The sequence below is a fragment of the Piliocolobus tephrosceles genome, chromosome 5 (genome assembly GCF_002776525.5).
Source record: "Piliocolobus tephrosceles isolate RC106 chromosome 5, ASM277652v3, whole genome shotgun sequence".
Lineage (NCBI taxonomy): Eukaryota > Metazoa > Chordata > Mammalia > Primates > Cercopithecidae > Piliocolobus > Piliocolobus tephrosceles.
The window spans coordinates 21,067,068-21,087,998 of NC_045438.1; the positions used below are offsets into that span (position 1 = coordinate 21,067,068).

At 46.4% G+C, this 20,931-nt stretch overlaps 1 protein-coding gene across 8 annotated transcripts in view; it reads left to right on the forward strand.

Moving 5' to 3' along the window:
- FAM120B (family with sequence similarity 120B) overlaps positions 1-12,155 on the forward strand; it is an 86,088-nt gene extending 73,933 nt beyond the window's left edge. For 2 of the 8 annotated variants that reach the window (XM_026454998.1, XM_026455001.1), the window contains 2 exons: positions 1,887-1,979; positions 2,070-12,155. In XM_026454998.1, coding sequence (XP_026310783.1) covers positions 1,887-1,979; positions 2,070-2,137 — 161 coding nt within the window. In that variant the 3' untranslated portion in view covers positions 2,138-12,155. The remainder of the gene's footprint in view (positions 1-1,886; positions 1,980-2,069) is intronic. The other 6 variants (XR_003309592.1, XR_003309591.1, XR_003309590.1 and 3 more) reach the window with 6 other exon arrangements.
- Positions 12,156-20,931: the final 8,776 nt, after the last annotated feature.

Consider the following 20,931-nt stretch of genomic DNA (forward strand, 5'->3'; position numbering starts at 1 on the left):
GCATGACGAGTTTATTTTGAGCACTAAAAATAACCTGTTAGTTTAATGCAGTGGTACGGTTACTTGTAATTTGTATAGAAACTAAATTTTGACTACTTTCTAATGAAGTTTGCATACAAATGGGCAGAATCAGTGTCCTGTCATCTTATTCCAAGTTAATGAGGCAGACTACATTTTCCTGTTGTATTATTCCATTAATGAGGCGAACTACATTTTAAGAGCTATGATAGATTAGTAAGATCATTTCATGATTTGGAAACTGTTCCCTTTTTTGTTCTCAAAGTAATTTTCTTCACAAATCCAACTTAAGATTATATGGTTCAGTGCCTCATTTTGCTAAGAACCTTATTCCCCATATGGCTCACCCAAAACCAAGGTTGGTTCTTAGTTGCAGACCTTAGACTGGAGCCTCCACCGCTTGGCCCCAGCCCCCCGTGTTCTCGGGTAATGCCGAGCTTACACCTCCTATGTTGGGGAAGGGCTGTAGGGATGTGGTGGGGCTCTGCCGTCCTGACTGCCATTGTCTGCTTACATGGGCCGCACAGCCAGGCCACTGCAACGCCAGCCTACTCCTCATGTGTTGGCCTCTGGACCCACGCCGACAGCCGTGAGCTCACAACTGCTCCGAGCTTGGAGTCACCTGTTATTCTCCGTGTGTGGTCACGACTGCTCATGCTGGGGGTGAGCTGGAGACCATGTGTGTAAGATGAGCACACACGGGCTGACCCTGGCCAGATGTGAGGGACATGTCACCAGTCCTGCAGACCAGTAGCTCAGAGACAAGGGCAGCAGTCACAAAGGGATGACATCCCGGCAGGAAGGTGGATCTTGGGGGACTCTCAGTAGCTAGACTGGGGTAAGGGACCACAGTGGGAGGACACCGGGGAAGGTAAGTCGGCCTCAGAGACCACACACAGAGGCTGTTGAATGCCAGGGGAGTCATGGCTTTTCTACCCACCTCACACTGGGGAGCTTTTGAAGTTTTCTGAGGTGATGTGATCAGAAATCTGTTAGTTCAGGACCTGTATCTGGGCTCCAGACAAGGGAGCCCAGTATGTCCTGAGGGCAGCCCGGCAGCATGTGCCAGCACAAGGCCATGCCCCCGTGGACACCTCAGCATATCCAGGGAGGACCAGCCTGGCGGAGGCACGTCCTGCAAGGCCATCCTTCACTCATAGTTAAAGGCCCAGGCGGCCTGTGGCCTGCACGCTGCATGTGTGGTCATGCACTGGGAGTCCTGGTCACAGTGTGGCCCGCCTCGCAGATGCTTCCAGTGCACCTGTGGAGCAGGGACGGTATCCATGGCAGGGCTGAGTGGCCTGGGCCTTTGTGGAGCACCATGGACTATCATGATTCCTTTAAAAAATCACATGTGTTTGTATTTAATCAGGCTTTCTAGTAGAGACGAACAGGACAAGGTGTCATGGACTGGGAAGTTACGGAAATTTTAAAGTGTGAAAGGTGTGTGTGAATGAAGTTTATGGAGAATGGGGAGAAGCTCACAAGTCCCAGAAGTGCTGCTCCATGCCTCCCCCAGGGCCCCAGAGGGATGGGCTTGGTCGTGGGTGCCATGGCCTGCGTGGGTCCGGGGGCCCCAGGGAAGAGGAGTGGTTGGGCTGCTCGAGTCTTTGTTTGCAGAGGCTGACCTCTCACCACCAATACCAGATTCCCCTGGGGTAGGGTTTAACAGGCAGATCTGTGACTCCACTCCTGAGCCGGGTTCTCTGGGGACGCAACCCTTAAATTTGCGTTTTCTCATGACCCTCCCTCTGATTTAAGTACAGGCAAACTGCCAACCTGGTGCAGCCTTGCCACCTTTACATGATGTGTCATTTGGGTTAAGACATTTGACAACTTGCTAATCCTCTGACCATGTGTTCCCACAGGGAGGTGGGGAAGACAGGGCTCCAGCTACCACAGGACGGGCTCTGGGTATAGCCGTTCCAGTCAGGGACAGCCGTGGAGAGACCAGGGACCAGGTAAGAAGGCCAGTGGTCACTGCTGGGCCACACGCATGGCACTGCCTCTCACCTTGTGCTTTTGCTGATAACTGCGTTCCTTTCTTTCAGAAAGAGGTTGTATAGTTCCAGTAAATAAACAGATAAGTATACCGATGCATCTAATTTTTATCATTTAGTGAAATAAAAACAAATAATTTCCATACTTGATGCTAGCCCTGTCTGCTTCTGGCCCCTTTATTCATTTTCTGTCAGTTCATTCTGCTCAAGATCCAGTTTTTGTAATTTACTCGCTAGAAGGCACTTGTAAAGTTTACATGTGGAAGATCCATTGTTCTCATGAAAAAAGGGCAGGTTGTAGTGTTTCACCATAGCTGTGTTCAGGTGACAGCATTCTGATATTTTCTGTGACTTGGATTACAGTGTGAGGTAGAAAATAGCCCCAACCCTTTGTTGTTTACATATGTTGTATAGATACTGTTTTAATGCGTGTATTATGCTGAATTTAAATACATTGAGAGCCTCACATCAGGATTTGAGCTCAAATTCCTTATAGTTTTGAGAGCCAAACTTCATAAACTTTGAAATTACCTAATATTTATCATTTAATGCCTTAAAATCCAAATCTACCTTTAATTTATGGTATTTGTGACTCTTTCACAATGTCTAAAATGTGTAGACTCGGAAGCTGCTCAAATTATTCTCTAAAATACAGCAAGTCTTCAGTGTGAATCCAGTTGACATTTGGGGTCTGTCTGGGGTGGAGTCCACATGGAGGCTGCCGGGCCGCACGTCTGTTGAGTACCGTGTCCTTTCCTCTTGGGTCTATACAGTCAGCAAACATTGCGAGTCCACTGTATGATTGTTCAGGGTAGATCAGAATTCATGGTGACTGTGTTTGAAATGCCCGTCCTTGAGAGAGGGCTCCATGAATTTAGGTTTACATGTGCTTGAGATGTTTCCTTGAATGAGCCTAACCTACAGAAACTCTACCCCACCAAGCCGTGTGCTCACTGTCATCTGGAGCTTCTAGATGGCCCCCATTGAGCATGTGCAGTCCATCCTCTCACTGTCTCTACTGCAGTTTAACATAAGGGTCACTTCCACTTCGTCGCTGACTAAATCATCTGAGGATTTACACCAGTGCAGTGCAACTGAGATCTGGGCAGAAGACCTTCCATTTGTGCAAGGATATTTGAGATTGCTTTTCACTTAGAAGGTACTGCGGTTGATTGGAGTAAACCGCGAACAGGGAACCTGAAAACAACAGGAAGGAGGGGTTTGTAAACTTCCCTAGCCTCAGACTGAAGCCTGGTGCTGTGGGCTGTTGCCGCTGCCCTGGGTGACTCCGGCCTAGGGGTGCAGTCCTGTGCGATGCGTGCGCTGTGGCTTTCTGGTTCACTTCTCCACTCTGGTTAAGAGTCTGCTTTCAGGTCAGAAACTGCAGCCCTGAGGTCGTGTGTGTGTAGATTGCTCAGCGCCTGTCCTGGGGGCTCCCTGTGGGCTGGGGGCCTACAGCCCTGACCTGGCGGATCTGTCTCCAGCTGGCAGTGCACATTAGGGCTGCTTGGGAAGAGTTCAGGATCTGGGCTTCTGAGTCTTTGGGGTGAGAGACCTTCCTCACATGAGCCATGGTGAGGATGCTCCCAGAGGAAGGTGAGCGTGTGCAGAGCACTTAGGTCCAAATGAGTGGGTAGAGCTTACGCTCCCCCTCCATCCCTCCCTCGCTCTCTCTGCTGCTTTAAATAGCGGATCTGAGATCTTGACAAGGTGATATTGAAGCAAAGTCCTGATGAGAGGGTGGGAGCTGATGCCAGACACCTCTGGGCCAGATGTGGAGGCAGAGGAGGCAGTTAGAGCTGTCACGAGGTCAGGTGGGCTAGACTTGGAGGCCCCTGCAGCTCTGTGCGAATCTGGAGTCCACCCCAACCAAGAAGCTTGGCCCAGGTGATTGCAGCAGATGGTGAGACCTCAGTGACCACATCCCTTGGAAATGTTTAAGGCCTGCAGACCGTCCACATCCAGCTGATGATGGCACACAGCTTGGTCTTCATCTAGGGTCTAGTAATGTTGGAAATATTGGTGTTGACTGATGTGGAGTAAAGCCACTGGGTGAAATGGGCATCCCAGCCTCATCCATCCACACCTTCCCACCCTGGAGATCCATGACCAGCCTGGCTGTAAATGCCAGGCCAACCTTGACGACATGAAAGGCATCAGCCCCTCCAGGTGAGGATTCAGCAGAACCCACCTGACCCAGTAAGGCAGGCTGGGTGGGGAGGGAAGAGCCGCAGCCTCTCTTTCGGGCAGCCTGACTGGGCAGGGCATGCTGTCGTGTCCTCTACTCCTAGCCTCGTGGTAAGAAAGGGGACCTTCTGCTTTGGCTTGGAGTTGCCCCTTTCTTCCCCCTGGGCCTCAGGAAGGTGTGGAGGGGATGGTCAAGAGAGTCCACAGTCCAGATGGGAGGATGGGCAAAGGCTGCGGGTTCTACAGACAGGTATGCCCGCCTGTCACGGAGGAAACGAGAGTGTGCCATCAGGCCTCCCACTGACGGGACGCGTCGCCGCAGGCAACGCCCTGAACCCTTTCCATCGGGCACCTGGCCTGGATAACCTTGAGTGTCCTTTCTAGCTCTGGAATTCTGTGACTTTCGATTCTATTTATCGAATGGTGGGTGAGACCTTAGTAAAGTGTAACTCTTAGGAGTCAGTAAGGAAGGTGGAACTATGTCATAACTCCTAGGAGTGAGTGAGAAAGGTAGAACTATGTCATTTACAGATAGATGTACCATCAAGAACATGCCCCGTCCTGCCCTGATCTTAGAAAGTAGGTGGAGTGGGACCTGTTTGGTACTGACTCCTCTGGGAATGGTAAGAGTCACAGGCTTTTCTTTATTTCGTTTTCTTCCAGAGGCAGCCCGCTGTGGTAGCTTCAGACAGGCTGACTTTGTCTCAAGCGCTGGTTCTGCCCCTTCCCAGTGGCCTACTCTTAGGGGATCCCTGGACCCCTGGGCTGCTCCCTGGCTTTTGATCAGTGTGGCCTGACCAGCTGCAGGGACGGCGCCTCCACAGCACCAGCACTCAGGCGGAGGTGATCGTGGCCGCTTCTTCCAAAACCAAGTTTTTCCTTTCCTGGCATTAATGCTAACATTTCTGTTAATATTTATGTCAGACTGTTTTGTTAAACATAAAGCAATGTCAGTCCTACCTCAGTATCGCTGTTCTTGCAGAGTGAAGTGAAGCAGGAACAGCACCAAAGCCTGCAGGTGTGGCCTGGAGGGAGCAGAGCCATCTGCTTCTCCCAGGGCTCCTCCAGAGCATAGTCCTGGGTCAGGTGCCAGGAAGCATGCCATGCACATTGGCTTCTTTCTTTCTTCAGTGTGATGACAGAGACGATAGGAGCATCTTTAAAGTAGACCAGAAGAACTTCCTTCCTTGGATTGACAGGAAACAGGTTTTTTTCTGATTCTGTTAGCAGAGAACAACGTCCAGAAATTTCTCCTCCTTGTGCAAATTAAAACAGCAGAATGACTTTCCATAGGCAGAACCGTAGCTAGTCGTTGTCAGCCCTGGGTCCCTGCCAGGGGGAAGTCTCACTCTTGGAACCCTGTGTGCCTCTGCAGCAGATCCCTCGGCCAGCCAGTAACAGGCACCGCCCAGTCACCCCTGGTCTTGCCAGAAGTCTAGAGGCCACCATGGTTTTCTCGTCCTGCCTGGTGGCAGCTCCTTCGGGCAGGCTGAGCTAAGTCTGAGGGATCTCTCAGTGGCATGCAGCAGCTGGTTGTGTGGGTGAGGAGAGAGCCCTCAGATGGACATCGGTTTGGAGGTGACAGACATGGGGGGCTGGCGGGAGACAGACAGAGGCAGCGTCCCATCAGGACTGAGCTGGAGAGGGAGGCCGTCGAGAAGCTGGCAGAGAAGAGAGGCTCTGAGGACAGAAGCTGACAGAAAGGGCCAGAGAGCAGGGAGGAAGGGAGCAAAGGCAGACTGTCCCCGGCAGGAGCCAGGACGGGCACCGCCGGTATCTCCAGGAGCACTTGTTTCTTAATCCTTTCTGCCTGTAATAGTATAAGCTACTGATGGGAAGCAGAAAATATGTACAGGCTGAGTATCCCAAGTCTGAAATCCAGAATGCTCCACAGTCCAGAATTTTTACCCACCAACAGGACGCTCAAAGGAAATGCTCCTTGAAGCATTTGGGAATTTCGGACATTCAGATTAGGGTTGCTGAACCCCGGTAAGTATAATGCAGATATTCCAAAATCTGAAAAAACCTGAAACCTGTACCACTTCTGGTTCCAAGCATTTCAGAAAAGGGTTACTCAGCCTCTAGTAAACAACCCAGGGCTGCCTCCGCAGCCTGTGTCTCTGTGGGTTTGGATGCATGAGTGGCCACAGGCCTCCCCAGGAGACACTCCTGTCTCTACCCAGAACATGCCATCCTCCCTCGGGACTCCCTGCGCCCTGGGCTCTGTGGCCCCCTGCACCCTGCGTGTCCCATACTTCAGTCCCTCATTTTCATCTTTGCCATGTTCCCACTGCTGAGGGTGCTGTGCACGTCCCAGGATGGACCTAAGGAGGCAGACTCAGCAGATGAAGGCCCCTGGTATGTGTGCCCTCTTGTCTGGCTTTAATATTTGCTTCCTGTAGATTCCCGAATCCCTGAGCTGGTCCACAAGGCTGTGGGGGTGGCAAAGGTTCTGCCTAGATTCTGCATTTTGCCAAGCTTTCCGTAGCATGCCCAGTAATTTGCTTTTAAATCCAGTACGCACATCTGTAAGTACCACTTTAGCACAAGTTTCATTTCTGATATCCATTTATTTAGGATGTCATTGACAAAGACAAATAAAAAGTCAAGTAACCAAAGTGAATTTGTAGCTCTTCCTGACCCAGAAAGGAGCACAAGGGAGATGTGAGCAGTGGGCTCAGGAGAAGTGCGGGCACCGCTGGCGCTGCTGAGTGAAGGACGTGAGACCAGGAGAGCAGCTCCACGCCTGTCTCTGCCGCCTCGTTCCTACGTCACTGTTCAGTGGGCTCTCCCGGGCTCTGCAGAGCCCACAGCCCTCCAGAAAGGAGGAGACGGTCGGGCTACATGGCGTGAACTCCAGGTGTAGGGTTCCCTTCTCACCACCCACAGGACCACTTAGAATTTCAGGAACTATTGGGAACTTGAAGGAATGTTTGTCAGTCTGGGTGCAAGGCCTAGGAAAGCATGTTTTACCACTTCTGTTCTGGTCACTTAGAAACAATAAAACTGTAATGACCTCAGCAGCTGGAGCCTAACACCACTTTAAGACTGTGCCCTAGTTTCATAAATAGGTCTTTGAAGATCTCTGCTTCATTGGAGTAGATCGTAACAGTAACACAGAAATCAAAGAGTGGTGATGCATGTGGTTTGGGGCAGAAAGTAGCTCTAGGAGACTCTCAGCTTAAAGGCAGAATTGAGATGTTAAATGCTGAATGCCAGATTTAAGAGTTTAGGAATAAGAGCAGGAGAAATTAAGCGGTTCTTGCAAAACAGAAGCGAAGATGCTACGTTTCATTTGCCTTCTGCCTTCCATGCAGACGTAGTTACAGAAATGACATCGGGGTGCCTGTGTGTATTCTCATTTCAGAGATTCCAGTGTAAAGGGTATGTTATACACATGCACACAGGCTGCTCTCATCAGTACTGGAATGTGCTTTTAAGACCAAGTAATCTACTTTTTCACTTGTAATTACTGTGAGTGACTCTTGGGCAACACATTTCTTCCTGGGCTTTGCCTACCTTGAACTCCTCTTTTGGTGTTTCTTGCAGATATTAAAGTAGTTCAAGTAGAAAGTTGTCACTGTTTCCAGGGCAATTGATAGGTAAAATTCCCTGTGTTAGTAAAAAAACTAAAAATGCCTCATCATGAAAGTATTCAGTCACTGCCAAAAAGTTGTCAAGTTTCCGGGGCCTGAGTCTGTGGACAGGTAGCGGGGTCCTGGGGAGCCTGGCCTGAACTCTCTGGTCCACTTCAAAGGCCTCAGAGCTCAGTGCAGGCAGCTGCCCCGAGAACAAAGGCTGCTCAAGTGAGAAAGCTTTAACCTCTTCCTTGCTGTTGCTCAGCCCAGCTGGCAAGAGAAGATGTGTTAAATTCCACAGTCCATAGCTACAATTTGCCTGTGACTTTCCAGATTGTCACTTCTCTGTGGTGATTCTGTAGGAGGCCTGCTGTAAAACTGCCTGTGATCATCTGCAATAACAAGGGTGGGAGCAGAGGTAACAAGGATCTGAAAAGCTCACTTTGGCTGTAACCCTCTCCTTTCACACCTTCTGCTGGAGCCCACACTTTTGGGGGGAGTGTGAGAGACCCAGACTGCCCACGGCAGGAGTGGGTCAGAGGAGAGTCATGGAGACCGTCCCCAGTCACTGCAAGTGAAGGCTCACGCTGTCATACACCAGAAGATGGAGCAGGGAGCTCTGGAAGAAAAGTGTTATTTTTAAAATGTGAAAAACTCACTGTTTCTGCTACTAGGAGGGAAGTTCCGCCCCGACTCTCTTCCCAACGTTCCCTGTCTGTCAGAAAGGCAGACAGTGGCCACCCACGCTGGGACTGGAGAAGGGAAGCCTGGGCCAGCCGCAGAAAGAGCTGCACGTGGGCTTTTCTGTGTTGGCAGAACATCCATGGTGAGCCATCTGCATGTGAATTTCCATTTCCAAAAGTCGTCAGCAATAGTAAATGCCTAGAAATCCCGCAGATGGATGGAGCTGGTGTGAAGAGGAACAACTTCGACATTGTTTCCTTCCATGAACCTCTTAATTAATTGCTTCCACTTTAATGGAATAATTATGGAACACAGTTTTAATGGCATGTGGCCACAACTGTAAAGAGGATGAAGCTCTGTCCTCCAAAAACAGCTCAGCATCTTTGTTCATACTTAGAAATGTGCAGCGTTCTTGTTTGTATAGTGAGAGAGATTTATTCTTACTTTGGTTTTCATGTCTGTTTACTGCAGGAAGCAGACAGTATGAGCATGACCAGTGGAGAAGGTACTAGTCGTCCTCCAGGTAAGTTCACCACCCGCATCTCCAGAAGAAATCAGTCACGTCTGTCTGTATAACATAAATCTTCCGTATCAAGTACCAAAGTAAACAGGACTCAGATACTGAATCCCGCTGACCTGGTGCCGAGTTAACTTGGTTTCAAGACACGCTTGCTTCCTCCAGAAAGAGCATGGAGAGAAAAAGAGGCAGACCTGGACGCAGAGCCCTGCCAGCGCCCTCCTCTGCTGTTGCAGCTGCAAGGAGACCATGCCTGTGGGAGCCAGGCCTCGCTTGCATGAAGAAGGAAAGATGTCTTTTCAGTGGTGCCTCCTCCCGTCATGCAGAAGAGCTTTTGTTGGCTTCTCTCGCGAGCTTGTGCCTGATTCTGTGGCCCAAAACAATCATTGTTAATATCTTCATGTATTTCATTCTGATCTTTCATTCATATATATGATGCCTAGCTAATTTCATTTTAAAATAAATGGGGATCTGTTGTATTCTGATTTTTTATTAACAACACTAGATTATGAGGGATTGTCTCCTGTTATTAAAAAGTCAGAAAACACTATACAGTAGTCCTCCCTTATCTGCGGGAGAGACATCCCAAGACCCTCAGTGGATGCCTGAGACTGCGGATAGTATGTGTGGAACCCTACATATATGTATACACATGGCTTTTTCCTCTACGTACATACTGTGGCAAAGCTTAACAAAGGAACAGTAAGAGATTAACAGCAGTCAATAACTAATAAAAGTTATGTGAATGTGGTCTCTCTCAAAATATCATATTGTAATCACCCTTCTTGATATCTGAAAACCAAGAAGACCACTAAGTGACTAATGGTTGGAGAAGCTGGATGAGGGGCTGATTCATGTCCCGGGCATGACAGAGCAGGAGGCACAAAGTTTCATCACACTACTCACAACGGCGAGCAAGTTAAAATGGATTTCCCATTTAATGTTTTCAGACTTGAGTTGACCATGGGTAACCAAAACCCCAGAAAGTGAAGCTGGGCATATTTCAGAAATTCTTTTTTAATCAGAAATTCTAATCAAACATAAGTTTCCAACTATGTGTTCTCTTGGTCCTCAGAAGTGTTTGAACAGAAAAGTAACAACTAACTTCCCACCTTTCTGGTGGAAGAGTTAATTCTGCCTGGAGGGTTCTGCCTGGGAGGCATGACAGCATGTGTGTGACTCCTGTGTCTGTTTCTGTGGAGTCATCCCTTTCATTTCATTTTGCCAGGGCCTGGCTCAGGATTTTCAGTGGCAGTGCCTGTGAAGACAGGCCTGGCCCTCCATGCAGTCACACAGGAAATCCACAGAGAACGTGCTGAGAGCAGCCGGCAGCTGTGCTGCCAGCAGGCCTGGTTTATGATGCCGCAAGTGAATGGCACGTTTGTTCCTCTTTATCTCTGAGCATTGGAGGCTTTTGTTTTTTTAAAAAAATTAAGTTCAGAGTAATCCTTTTCATGGAAGAATCTTCAGGTCATCCAAGAATGGAAATTTTAAGCCCCAGATTGTATGGAGCTGTACCTGTGGCGAAAGGAATGGCCAGGGTGTTGATGATAGAAAAGATTCAGATGAGGAGTTAGAAGGCCAGCCCTCTGTGGGAGGCTGTCTTCCAGAAACCTCGAACTCATGTCTCTCTCCACCTGAGAAAGGAGAGGAGAAGCTGGTGTGACCCCCGGTCCCGCTGGGCCGTGCTGTGGCTCTGAAGATGCCCAGGGTCCTCAGGAGGTGCTCACTTCTGTCACCTGAAGACACTTCCTTCTGGTCGTTGCTCTTTAAAAACGAAATAAGTCCCTGAATGTGTTTGCAGGCCCGTTTGTGTGCCTGCACTTGACGAATCACCTTGACCAACAGGCCAAAGGCACAGAGCTCCAAAGCGTCATCTTTTCCTTAAAATCCTGAGTGTTTACTAAAAAGGGACACGGCCTCTGGGTATTTTATGACATTTGTATTTCTTACATTTGAAATATCCTAACCACTCCCTTCAGTTTCTTCTTAAGGACATTTACATCTAATTATTTTCCATGCAAGTCTTGTAAGACCCACATTTTTTCCTAGCTTTGGAAATAGATTTTTTTCATTGCTCTTGTGAGGATTTCCTTATGTCAGTAAACATTAACTTTCTATTTCTTCCATTTTTGCTCATTTGAAACCCCTGCTGCTTCTAGATCTATTTCTTTGCACTTGTATAACTTTGAAATAAATTCCTCATCCCTTAGACTAAGAGAGTGGGCTCTATGAAAATTGTTTTCTCCTTTATAATACCTAAATTCTAGTTTGTCAATGAAATATTTGTGTCTGGTTAACAAGCCTTATTTAAGCCATTAAGTTATTATAATCTTTATTACACTTGAAGAACCAGAGAACTGAATTTTTTGTCATTCCAATATGTAAGTTAACACTGCAGTCAAGTCTTATGATGAAATTTCCGTGTATCAAATTGAAAGTAAAGCAAAATATGTTTATTACTCATAATTAATATACTTTCACGTTTCTTTGATTCTTTGTAAGACATTTCAGCATGTGGATGCGGGGAAGGGTGAGCCTGCCCCAGAAACATCTCCCTGCTGCCACCATGGCCACGGCTCTGTGGTCTTTCACTGATTCCTGAAACTCCACGTAAATCTACTGTCACCCACCCTTTCTTTGACCGTTCCCTTCACCTTCTTGCTCACAGAAAGCTGGCATTTCCCCCATACCTTGGTGCATAGAGCTGATGCCCCTCGCATTCTTGGCCTGTTTCCAGGCTGTTGTAGTCGCTTCAGCATGCGGTGGTGCAGAACACCCATTCATTGTGCTCATAGATTCTGGGTGTTGAGTCCAGGCAAGGCATGGCAGGCATCACCTGTCCTGGCTCCCGTGTCTGGGCTTGGCTGGAAGACCTGGAGTTGGACGAATCTTCGTTCTCGCCCATATCTGGCTGATGCTGGCTCTTAGATGGGGCTTTTGTCTCTCCATGTGAGCCTCTCATTGGTCCTGAAGACTAGTTAACTGATAACTGGATGGTAACTGGATTCTGAACTCAAGCATCCCAAAGGCTAAAGAGCCAGGTAGAAACCATGTTACTCTTCATAGCCCAGCCTCCAAACTCACAGCATCCAACATCTCTTCTGCCATATCCTTTTCATCAAGGCAGACCAAAAAAAAAAAAAAAAAAAAAAAAAATCCAAATTCAGATGGAGATGAAGTAGCTGCTTCCTCTTGACTGAGCAGGACAGAGTCCCAGGAAATCATATGAGACCAGAAGTATTACTACGGCCGTTTTTGGAAAATACAGTCTTCTGCACAGACCATTTTCCCTTCTCCATTAAAGCAACAAACTTGGAATCTCATCATCCAACCCTGTCATCCACCAGTCCTCCCTGTTGGCCTTCGGGTTCCTGGCTGTCACTCTTCCCAGTATGACTCTGGTAATAATTTCTGGCAGCCTCAGTCTCCTGTAGCTAATCCTTCCGGTGCCCTGATCTCAGCTCCTTGATGTCCCCTCCCAGTGATCTTGTTCCCCACCTTTGGCCTTGTCATTACCAGTAACTCAACTCCTTCACAGTCTCAGTCCCCAACACTCTCCAGTCACACAGCTCATTACCTCTGGCACACGGTGATTCCTCAGTCAGACAGGAGTTGGGTCCATTGACCCAGCACAGTGCAGCCAAGTGCCTGTCATCGGCCCTGGTCCCTTCTTCACCTGCCCTCCCCTATCTGCTGACTTCCGTGGCCAGTAATGGAAGTGACTTTCTTGTATACACTACTTTGCCTTGCTCATTTTATTGTGTATATGTGGTAAAACCACACACCTGAGTTAAATCCAACTCTGCTTTTAGAATGTGGCTAGAGAAAATCCCACAGTCATCATTACTGGTCCCACCTTAAATCCAGTGAGCCCTGGGTGCTGCCCAGCGGCCATTCCCCACTTCCCCCCGCTCTTCAGATGCTTGGTTCATGTCCTCTGCTCAACTTTCCAGCACTTCTCCTGTCCTCAGCCACAGGTGACAACTTTGCTTTCCGTAAGTTCTCACACCCATGTTTGCTAGCCTTCAAGCATCTGCATCATCAAGTCAGAATTCATAAACAATACCAGTAGAAATAAATCCACAACAGAGGAAGTATCCACTTTTTAACCTACCCACATGGATGAGCTCACTCTGCTCCTACTTAAGGCCATCTCTCCAGCTGTGAACCCAGGGTCCCTCAGCTGCTCAGACAGCCCCTTGTCCCTGAGTCATCAGCGGTGTCCCCTCCATGTTGTCCGTCCCATCTTACAGAAAACGTCTGCAACCTGCTTCTCACTCCAGCAGCCACATCACATTTCTTAACCTTTATAGAAAAATAATGTTGAACCCAGAATCCTAAGGTCAGCCAAATTAGCATTCTACACTAAGAGGAAAAATTAACACATTTTCAGGAATCAGAAATTCTTTGACCCGTAGATCCTTTCCAAGAGAAACTGGATAGCCAAATGAGCACACCTAACAGGAATACATGGGCAATGAGAAACAATGTTGAGTACAGAAATTAGTAAAATTTTAGTCATTGCTAAGCAACTATTAACCCAAAGCAAAGAAGCTGAACAATTGGAGACTAAATTCCCATATTATTTCAAGGAAAGAGATGAATGAGGGCAATGAAATAAAAAAAAAAACAGCATACTAAATTTCTTACCTTGCTTAGAAAGGACACACATTTTTATTAAATCTGGATGTTTTTGGAAAAATTAAGTTTATGTATGCTGAGATGTTAAGCATGCACATTAAAAGAAGAAAAATAATAAAAGGAAAGTCTTAAAGCTATCATCTTCATGCATCTGGCATAATAAATGAAAATTACAAGCAAAATACAAGGAGAAATAGACTCAGTAGTAGGACACTTAACATGCATTTCACTCTCAGAAATCAAAAGATTTCATAAACCAAAAGAAGTGACATACATTTGAGTAAGTCAGTAAACAAGCTTATTCTAACAGAAATATACAGAACAAATAGATACCTTTTTATTAATATTCTTGAACACAGATGGACAGTTCACAAAATTTAACCATGTAGTAGACCCCAAAGTAAACCTCAGTCAAAATACTGAAAAGCCAATTTACTGAAATAACACAAGCCTATTTTCTGCCCTTAAGAAAATAGAGACGGGGAGCAGTGGCTCACGCCTGTAATCCCAGCACTTTGCTAGGCCGAGGTGGGTAAATCACCTTAGGTCAGGGGTTCAAGACCAACCTGGCCAACATGGAGAAACCCTGTCTCTACTAAAAATACAAAAATTAGCCGGACATGGTGGTGGGCGCCTGTTGTCCCAGCTATTCGGAAGGCTGAGGCAGGAGAATCGCTTGAACCTGGGAGGTGGAGGTTGTAGTCAGCCAACATTGCGCCACTGCACTCCAGCCTGGGTGACAGAGCAAGACTCTTTAAAAAAAAAAAAAAGAAAGAAAAGAAAAATAGAATAAGAAATCAACAACAAAAGGATAAAAAGCAAAAAGTTTTCCACCTAGAAATTAACTCACCATTTAAAAATATGTATTGAGGAAATCAAAACCAAAATTACTTTTAGAAATAGAAGTGTTACCTTAAGAAATTCATGGGAGGGGAATGATGTCAGAGAAGATGGCAGACCTGGAAGCACCAGGGATCTGTATCCCCATCTAGACAAAAATGGCACTGGCAGAAACTAACCAAAGTAACTATTTTGGAACTCGGGAATCTACTTGACAACTTGCAGCCTCTAAAGGGAAGCTTGCCTGGTAAGTTGTGGTTAGTTTCCATCAGTTTTGGATGCCTGGTTCCCAAGTGCACGGTAGACAGTCATGCACACATTCCTGGTGCAGTTTGCTGGAGCCAGGATGAGCAATAAGGACCTTATTCTCCAAATACCAGGGCTCTGTGTTGTGATTGCTGCTTTGGATCCCTGAGTTCAGACGGAGACTGGGCACCATTGGTTCTGCCCACACTGGCTAAAGCATCTTCGTGGAATCTAATGGAGTGACATCTGTGGGATTCTATTGATTTGTTTTTGCTTTTTTGGGGAGTCAGGCATTTAAGGATTAGGACATTCAAGAGCAACCATATATAAGAGAAAATTTAGAAAGCTCCGGCACATGGCCAGGGGAGTGGCAGGTTCAGAAAAACCTAAGAAGAACTGAGACATTTTTCCCTCAGGCTGGTCTTCACCACAGAGGCACCCTTTAACAATCAAAAAGCAAACCCAAGGGGAGGAGGATTATCTGATTTCCAGAGGTACGTTATAAGATTCAGATGTCTGTTTTTCAGCGATAAAGAAAATTACATGGCATACAAGAAACAGGAAAGTATAGCCCATTCGAACAAAACAAAAAATAAATGACAGCAAATATTTCTGAAGAAGCCTAGACATGAGACTTACTGGACAAGACTTTGAAACAGCTATCTGAAAGATGCTCAAAGAAAACATGGACAAAGTCCATAGAAAATGTATGAACAAAATGAGAATAACTCAAGGATAAATTACAAATAGGATCCAAAAAGAAATTCTAGATCTGAAAAGAACAGTAATTGAAATGAAAATTCACCAGGGGAGTTCAGAAGCAGATTTGAGCAGACAATAATCAGCAAACTTGAAAATAGGAAAATTATTGAGCCTGAGAAATGGAATGAAGAATGGAGAAACGTGAACAGAGCTTAAGGAACCTGGGGAACAGCAAGTGGACCAACACACACATTTCAGGAGTCTCAGAAGGGGAAGAGAGAGAGAGATAGAACAAATAATTCTGAAAACTTCTCCTATTTGATAAAAGGCATAAATCTGCAAATCCAAGAAACTCAACAAACTCCAACTAAGATAAACTTGGAAAGAGACTCATACCGAGACACATTATAGCCAAACCATTGAGGGCCAAAGACAATCCTGAGAGTGAGAAGTTACCCATCAGATAGATTACAAGGGACCTTCAATAGAATTATTGCCATTTTATCAGAAACTTTGGAGGACAAAGCACAATAGGTAGATACATTTAAAATGCCAAAAGAAAAAACACTGTCAACTGAGAATTATCTATCTGGCAAAATTATCCTTCAAAAATGAAGGAACCACTCCCAAATAAACTTAAGCTGAGGGAGTTCATTACCACTAGACTTGCTGTGCAAGAAATGCCAAAGGGAAATCCCTCACGTTGAAATTAAAGGGCCCTAGACAGTAACTTGATGCCTGGTTCCCAAGTCCCACATGAAACAGTAAAAAATCTCCAGTAGAGATAAATATATGGGGAATTTTAAAAGCTAGCATTATTATAATTTTGATTTGGAACTGCACTTTGGAGGGAGCAGGTCTGAAGGGCATTCTAGAATTAGGTCAGATAGGTACGTAAAAAATAGAACAAAGTTTTCCCAACCAATATTGACATATCTTATGAATCCACAGATCAGTCACTTTGCCACATTCACACACACCTGGAATTCAGCCACTGCACTCACAAAGGGAACTACAAGTGACAGATCCACAAGTCCACAGTCTACAGATGCTCCTCAGGCTCAGCCACTCACCTTTCCTGGGGCTGCGTCCCACACCCCAGATCGTCCGGCTGCAGCTCACTCTCTACTGGATGAGGGAGACGTTGATTCTGTCACCCGTCCCAGGAGTCGGCTTGGACTATCACGTGATTGCTGGTGTTTTAGGTGGCCCAGCTGATACCTGCTTGCCGGAATAGGACAGAACCCTTTCAGGGTTGAAGAAAGCATTGTTTAAAAACTTGGACATTGAGCATAAAGTCAGTGTATCTTGCTTATTCTGCAATCAAGGCATATAATGAAATTCACCGTGCATTTTACACAGATGCCCAGTACAGATGTGTTGTGTGGCATCATGTGGACGTGGCTTAAGCCGCTCTGCTGTGCTGTGCATCCTACGTGCAGCAGTTAGAGTGGGACTGACTCTTAGAGCAACATGGAGTTGAAGCAGAGTGGAGACACAGCTCAGGGGCTTCAGAGGACCTTCTGGCAGACACTTCATCAAAACAACCTGCCGGCCACATAAAAGTCTCAGTGATCTTCAGCCTTAAATACGATTGTGTTTAACTTAAATATTTGTAAACGTTTACATATACATGGTGAATGTGTTTTCAGAAAAGAAAAAAGGAAGAACCATCTTCCTGTGGTCAGCAGAGGCTTTTGCTCTGCTAAGTAGCTGAGAGCAGCCTCTGTGAGCTCTCTCCTTTGGAAAGGTGGAAAACAGCAGGAACACCTCTCCTCCATTCCACACGTGCCCTGGCCACATCTGCAGCACCAGCTCGGCATGCGGTGTCCTCTGACAGCTGCCCTCAAACCTGTCACCCTTGGGTTAGGATGCGATTTCATGCAAGTCACTTTCACACTGGCTTTTTTGACACGTGTCTGGTACAAGTTCATAAACTCCATAGAGACATGCACATCAATGTGTATGCTGTGACTTCTTGTTTAAGTTTGTCTTGTCAAAAATGCCCTTATCATTAGCTCATGAGCTCTCCATTGGAGAGAGGAAGTGACTGGCCTGACTCAGGGCTCATAGAAGATGACCTGGTGGCACACACAGGGGTGGGCAGGAGTGTGCCCGAGGTCCCTCCTCCATTCCAGCATTTCATCTGCCAGTGCCTTGGACGAAGCCACCATGCAGAGGAAGCACCACGGCCTTACAGACTGAGGGCTTGGCGGCTCTCCTGCATGTGGTGACAGTTCCATAATGCAGTCTTGTGACTTCGTGCCAAATACAAATGGTCTGCTATTACTTGCAAGAAAACATAACTGTTTGCTTTTGTTTTTCATCAAGACCTGTTACTAAAGTTCGAGAGCTGGTAAGGCTTTAGGGCATCTAAGACAGCCCTCCCAGGTGACAAGCGGAGTCCATGTGGTTTGCATGGGGTATTGTGACAGCATCATCACCTGGCCCTGCTCTGCACTCGGCCACCCTTGGTTTTTGACTACCTAAGCCAGTGTCATCGTCCTCAAGGAGATGGGTTTGCTGCAGTTCAGGATTTCTCTGATTCAAGTCATGTGTACATTCCCCTGGAAAGAAGAAAAAGTGTGGAGTCCTGTGATTTGTGATTGTTCACCCAATGTTATGTAAATATGTGCAAACATAACTTAGATTCCTTATGCTTAAGGTTCTTTCTTAATACAACTTTCAATCTAAGGCATCACAGAAGTGAAATGAAAACAAATTATAAACACACACTGTTGTTGCCACAACCCCCCGCAGTGATGAAATTTAGTCAAATGATGAGATTTAGTCAAATAGTGATGGGATTTAGTCAAATGGTGATTAAATTTAGTCAAATGGTGATGAGATTTAGTCAAACAGTGATGAGATTTAATCAAATGGTGATGAAATGTAGTCAAACGGTGATGAAATTTAGTCAAACAGTGATGAAATTTAGTCAAACAGTGATGAAACCAGCTGGTCATTGGAAATGCCCTGATTTCTTCCTTTTCCCTCACGTTGAGCCAAGTGTGCGAGCTGGTCCTGGGTGCCTGGAAGGCTTCTGGCCATGTGTGTCTGCAGTCCCTTGTGCCATCCTCGGGCCCTGTGGCCTGTGGTGCTCCTCCAGCCCCCATTTCCCCGATGGCCCTTGCTGCCTGCATGGCTGATTTTGTTCCTGCCATTGCTGCAGGTGCTGTGGGCAATGTCACAGCATGGAAGCCCAGTGGGTAAGCCCCTCAGGCCTGTAGAAACAGCCCTTGGCTTGCAAGCTCTTTGTTTTTCTGAAGGAGGAAATTGAAGGGTGAAATCAGTCTTTCTAAGAATCTGATTTATCTCATTATTGCCAACTTTATTAGATGTTAGATAAAAAACAGTTAACTTCAACCTTTTCTACCTGGCACGTTATCTGAACTAAAAAGAAAGAGAAGCAGCAGCCCTTCAAAAAGAGGTTTATCTTTATTTATTTATGACTTCCTAAAAAGTCTCTTTTATCTGTGGAAGCTGGAGTAAGAATAAACCCCATAAGACACATTGTGAGAGACTGAGGTGATTTCTGTTGGCAGCACCCACACCCTGGGCTGGGGTCCTTCAGGCCTCACCCTGACCAGGAGACAACCTGAGAACCCAGGGCCGTGCATCCACGTGTGACCGGGGATGTCAGGAAACCACCGACTCTTCACTGATTACAGCTTTGCGTTTCCCCGTGGGGGCCACTGAACTTTAATCCCGTTTTAAATAAAACCAGATACAGTAGTCCAGGAAGGTCATGCAGGTCATATGTTTCCCCACTGGCTCTCTCTACAATTTCACTGTCTTCTGATCCCATTTTATATGAGACAATTTAATACCAAGAGTGAAAGGGGCCCTGGGGGTGTTTCTAGGTGTCCACTCAGTCCTCTGCCCCTTTGTGAGCATCGGGTTTATACGTTTTTATGAAATGGTGTGAGACAGGCTCTCCCTTGACCCAGTCCCTGTAGCTATAAAAATATGGACAATGCAGATAATTCTGTTAAATTAAGATACCAATTTGTCTATTAAATCAATTGCTTCCAGCCACAGCCCTTACTATTCAAATCAAGACAAAAAAAAATCTGTGGGGTGTGAGGAGGCGACTGAACGTGTCTCTTCCAGAAGCTCCTCTGGGGACGAGAGGTGGGCAGGAAGCAGCGTGTGTTTGTGAAGGAGAAACGTGAATTTCACGTGAAAGGGAGAACGTTTTCTAACTTGGGGTTGGAGTTGGCCATCAGGAAGCTGTTCTGAGATGGTGGTGTCAGTGTTGGGTTGGAGTTGGCTGTGGGAAGCTGGTTCTGAGACGGTGGTGTTGGTGCTGGCGGTGCCACCCCTCAGGAGGCTCTCTGGGTTCTAAGGTGGCAGTGCCAATTTATAGTTCTAGAATTTTATTTCTATCTGAAGGGGTTTAACAGAGAGTCAGATGCTCTTTTTTTCCTCAGAAATCCTCCTTTCCCTTTGCTCCTTTACAATATTCTGGGGTTTTGTACATTTCCTGGCAACAATTTGACCCTTCCGTCTCAAAGCTGGTTTAAAGGAGGGTTCTTGGCAGGAAGTGAGACCAAGCCATCAGCTTTTCATAAAAGTTCTCCCAGTACAGAATCAGCTGACTCTCAAACTAAGTATTTCTGCATTTATATAGCAAAATTGCTTTCCTGTTATGTTTAGATACTGGAAGACTTTTTTCTTTTATGAAAAAGCAGCAGACACTCATTGGGCCATGAGGTTTGCCAGAGTGGTCTTTCTAAAACCATCTCTCATAGAAAGTCCCTGAAAAATGCATAAACAAGTCCAGATCCTCCCAGGCATCCAGGGTCTTCACAGTCTAACCCAAGACTCTGTTCTCACGTCTCTCCTGCTTTTGCTCTTCCAAGACCCTCCACCCAGCACACGCTGTTCACCAGCCTGGCCAACAAGCACGCGCGGGTAAGTGTCCAAAGACAGAAATCAGACGGTCACAGACAACACAACTTCTGTCCAACCCAGTTACCCTCCAGCAGCAGGTCTCATTCTCCATGGTCCCAGACCCCTCTACACTTAAAAGTTACTGCGGATTGCAGGTTTACCAGAAAAATTTTAAAATATGTGTTTATTAATTCATTTCAAAATAACAGTACACCACCTACATGTTAATGTTGTTTTTGCAAAAAGCCTCTATATTTTCCAAAAAAAAAAAAAATTAGAAGAGCAGCATTTTGTTTACACTTTTGCAAATCTGCATAATATCTGAATCTCATGAAAGAGAGCCGGGCCACATGCACACTCCTGCAGTCAGCCCACGGCAGTGTGTTGTTTTGCTGTTGAAGTCAAAAAGAAAAGTCAGGGAGGTGCTTGTTAGTGGCCTTTTCGGGGAACTGTGGACTCTTCCCTGATACCACATCAAAACTCCACAAGTGGTCATCCTCTAAAGACCACAGTGTAGAATCTGAAGTCGGTCAGTGACTGTGCACGTGCTACTGTATCACAACCCATTGGTCTGTCCTGCACTTTGAATGGATCTTTTTCCTGTGAACATCATGCTTGG